This window comes from Rutidosis leptorrhynchoides, chromosome 7 (assembly GCF_046630445.1).
Source record: "Rutidosis leptorrhynchoides isolate AG116_Rl617_1_P2 chromosome 7, CSIRO_AGI_Rlap_v1, whole genome shotgun sequence".
Lineage (NCBI taxonomy): Eukaryota > Viridiplantae > Streptophyta > Magnoliopsida > Asterales > Asteraceae > Rutidosis > Rutidosis leptorrhynchoides.
In genome coordinates, this window is record NC_092339.1 from 88,458,653 (window position 1) to 88,462,951 (window position 4,299).

At 34.7% G+C, this 4,299-nt stretch overlaps 1 protein-coding gene across 1 annotated transcript; it reads left to right on the forward strand.

Moving 5' to 3' along the window:
• The first annotated feature begins 770 nt into the window (after window positions 1-770).
• LOC139859418 (elongation factor 1-gamma 1-like) lies at window positions 771-2,701 on the forward strand. The gene is made up of 5 exons (XM_071848210.1): window positions 771-779; window positions 1,710-1,770; window positions 1,861-1,904; window positions 1,984-2,091; window positions 2,453-2,701. The coding sequence occupies exons 1-5, from the start codon at window positions 771-773 to the stop codon at window positions 2,699-2,701; spliced, it is 471 nt and encodes a 156-aa protein (XP_071704311.1).
• Window positions 2,702-4,299: the final 1,598 nt, after the last annotated feature.

The following is a 4,299-nucleotide window of genomic DNA, read 5'->3' on the forward strand; positions in this document are numbered from 1 at the left end:
TTAGATTACAGAAAATATAATTCAGGCGGTATAACCGGCCATATATAACTTAAATAACATAAATATAAATGTTAGTGAAGTTAATAAAAGTTAGTAAACATAAATGATAGTTAGGCGACAGTGTCGACCATATATAATTTAGGTGGCAGAGCCAACCATATAATAAGAACAATACAAATGCACTAAGAACTTAATAAAAATTAGTAGTTCAAAATGTTAGTAGTCCAAAATTTGATATGTCCGAGTCTGAAAAACCTTAATAATTTCATACCTTGATTAGTGACTCGTGATCGTTTGAGATATCCTTTGATTACACTAAGCTCTTCGTGCTGATAACGTGTTATAATTCAGTAGGCTTATAACTAATTTTGACCTAAGCCTATACAATCCTTAAATATGAGAGAGTAGTAATGGAAGAGAGAGAGAGTATATTTCTTATATGTAAGAAAATGGTGTGTATATGTGTGTTCATTATCCACATATATATAGTACAAATTTTACTATCCATATTTGACTAATTACCATCCATATTTTACTACTAAATTTACAACAGGAATATAATTTCCAAAAGGGCCTGACTTAACAAACCTACAGTACCTAATTGCTTAACGATCCATGCAGCATCATAGGTATCGATTTAATATAATCATATTAAATATGAAGTGTTATATCAATGATTTTAATCTCCAGATGTTGATTTCAATATCTTTTTTGGTATCTTAAATCAGATTCAGATCGGTATCAAAGGGCGATTGTTTCTTCCTTAAGCAATGACGCTGGTTAGTTTATTTTTCTGTTAATCGTCTTGATTCTGTATAGTTCGTATAGTTAATGTATATGTAAAAACGTATAATATTAATAACATGTCGGTAGTCAGATCATATTGTTTTTTTTAGAAGGCAAGACCCTAAAGTGTAGTTAGTGAGGATTGCTGGATCAAGATTCCCTAAACATTCAACCACTAAGTCACCTTATGGGGTTCAGATCAAAATGTTGAACACAAGAATTGTTCATTTATTAAATTATTCTGTTTACGTTTCTGTGATTGTATATATATGGAGTATTTTTTTGTGTGTGTTTGTTCAGTAGGTTTCTTATTCTGTTTCATCACATGTTTATAACTTTAAAGTTGGCGTGTCAAACAAGTCTCCTTAGTTTCTGAAGATTTAGACCACAGATATTGGTGATTGTGACGTAAAGTGGGTGAGGTGCACTTTTTAGAGAAAAACTGTGACTGGGCCATGACATTTTGAGAGGAGTTGTAATGGGGGGCTTTTGTAAGGGCGTTTGTGGGTGATGTGTCAAAATATGATTGGAGGTTGGGTTAAAAAGTGGTGAAAAAGGTAAAAAAGAATATAAAAAAAAATCACAAACGCACATTTTCATGCCCGTGCTTTCTTGACAAACGCCCCAACACAAACGCCCATATACGCCCCATTCCGGGCGTTTGTGGGGCGTTTGTGGGCGGATTCAGGCAACAAATGCCTGCGTTATCTGTGGTCTTAGACATGTATGTTTTTTGGTACCATTATTGTTGCTTATGATAAAATCAACAACTTTATTATGTGTGTGTATATGTTTTCACAAACCCAAATACGGTTTTTACCACAAAATATATACATATTATTTACCTCCATTTAGCTAGGTCAATATCCGTTTTGTTTATCTCGTGGGGTTTTAATACTTAACTACTCACATGATTAATGCAGTATCCTGTTCTCGAGACTCCCGATGGACCTGTATTTGAGAGTCATGCAATTGCTCGTTATGGTTGGTAATAAATTAGATCTTCCTTCTTTATTGTATCATTTTTATTTATTGTTGATTGTGGTGCTTAGTTTGTCTTTTTGGTCGTTGCAGTTGCACGTGGAAGCTCTCTTTTTGGATCTTCATCCATAGAATATGTAAGTTTTTTTTTTCTCTTGTGGTAAAAGAATATATTGGTACATACAATTGATGCTTTTGTTTGTCCTAAAAACGCAGGGCCAAGTTGAGCAGTGGATTGAGTTTTCTTCATCTACTCTTGATACAAATTTGAGGCGTATGATGGTAACAAGAAAGGGAAAGGGACGTGGGCACTACAATGAATCTGTTAGTCTTTTATTTCTGTAGACTCTCTTATTTTTTGCTTTGATACTTTTATTATTTTGTGAAACATAATTAATAATAATAAACAACCTTCTACAGTTGTAAACTATTGCATACACTGTATAAAAACGAGGTCAGTGTGGTGGTTTGAAATGATCAGTGTATAATTATTTGAGGTCTTTCACTAGAATTATTATTATTGTCAAGTTTATTAAATCGGTACCGACTATAACATTGAAAAGGCGTATTAACCTTGCACATTCATACTATTTTTTTTATAACTGTTTCTTAGATATTTATTACATTAATTGTGATGATTGGTTTTCCTAACAAGTAATAAACATGTGTGTGATGTGATTTAAAGGATGAGGAGTTTCTTATTGGGGAGGTGAAGATAGGTCTTCATGCGTTGAACACACATCTTGCTTCACATAAATTTCTAGTAGGTGAATCTGTTACGTTGGCTGACATCATCACCACATGCAACTTCTTGTTGGGTTTTGAGATGTTGATGCCCAAGAGCTTCACTTGTCAGTATCCAAATGTTGAGAGGTACTTTTGGAACATGATTAAAGAACCAAATTTTAGAAGGGTAAATGGCCCGAAAGGGTAACCTATGTTGTCAAATTTGACAATCAAGGTAACCCCCAATTTCAGTAAGCTCAAAAAGGACTCAATTTTAATTTTTGCTCGCAAAAAGGACTGCATGTTCAAATTTTTTAAAATTGGGGTAATATCAGACGAATTTTTTTAAAAAAAATCGCGAATTACTTCAAATTGAGACTTGGAACGGATTCCTAATGCTCCGAATTTCATTTTTTGTGAAGCAACTAGATCCAAAACATCACGAAAAGCAATGAATCGAGATTAACAAGTCGTTTGAACAAGTCGAGATGAAAAGGTCGATTCAACATTTTTCGTGATGTTTTGGATCTAATTGCTTGACAAAAAATGAAATTCGGAGCATTAGGAATCTGTTCCAAGTCTCAATTTGAAGTACTTCGCGATTTTTAAAAAATAATTTCGTGTGATATTACCTCAATTTTAAAAAATTTGAACACGCAGTCTTTTTTGCTAGCAAAAATTAAAATTGAGTCCTTTTTGGGCTTACTGAAATTGGGGGTTACCTTGATTGTCAAATTTGACAACATATGTTACCCTTTCGGGCCATTTGCCCATTTTAGAAAGATAACGGGTGATGTCAAACAACTAGAAGCTGTTATTCCTTTTTTTTTTTTTTTGAACAGCGATTGGGATCACCCGAGGGGGACTAAACCACCCGTTGCGATCATCTCCTGTTTCGACTATGCCGATGCAGCGATAATAACCCCGCCCCCATCGCTGTCCGGGAGGAAACCTTGAAACCGATCCAAGTGCACGGCCAAGTAAAACCCCCCTCCCGGTTACTCCCCAAACGATATGGGAAAGGTGCCATGGGTGGATACTTCATGGCAGAGATGAAATTGTGTTTTTTAATATGTAGCCAACGGGGGTCGAACTACTGACCTCCCCTAAAGGAGGCAGACCACCAACCGCTGGATCACATCACAAATTCCTTTCCCTAAAGAAGCTGTTTTTCCTTTTCCTCCTCCAAACAAACAAACCTGAAAGCAGAATGGAAATTGAAGCATATATCGACTATCATGTTGACTTAGGAGAATCATTTTAAGTAGTACAGCGTCTGATTGTATATATATTTATATATATATTTGCAAGACAAAACTAGTTTTTAGATGAATTCAAAAGTATATGCTGGTGTGTGTGCTTGCTGTATTATCAGATGTTTGTTGTGCTCAACCTTTTAGTTTTCTCTGACTTTTGAGATGAACTTGTCCTCCCAATTTTTTCTTGTATATACTGGCATGGTTATGCAAATGGCAAGCTATCCTTGGTGATAAGGACACTATGAGATCAGCTTTTCTCAAAGAATATATTTTTTAGAATGGCTGTTTAACTAGAGCTAACAAACTTAGTGCTATCATGAATCTCAGTTTCAATAGCTTACGAAGTATATAAGTTACAATGAAAAACAAGTATAATTACTCAAAACTCCAATATATCAATATATACATGGTGAAATTAGATATACTGTTAGGAATTCCTGAGGATCTTAACTAAGAAACATGACCTCCACAATCACAAAAGCCCACTACGACAAACGAATAATTAAACCGTAACGATAAAGTAAACATTAACGGCACGAAATTTAAC

What these genes read in the sequence shown, in the direction of transcription:
- LOC139859418 (XM_071848210.1), top strand. An exon ending in GATCTTCATCCATAGAATAT is followed by an intron (nt 1,905 to 1,983) that starts GTAAGTTTTTTT and finishes CTAAAAACGCAG; the next exon opens with GGCCAAGTTGAGCAGTGGAT. An exon ending in GTGGGCACTACAATGAATCT is followed by an intron (nt 2,092 to 2,452) that starts GTTAGTCTTTTA and finishes TGTGATTTAAAG; the next exon opens with GATGAGGAGTTTCTTATTGG.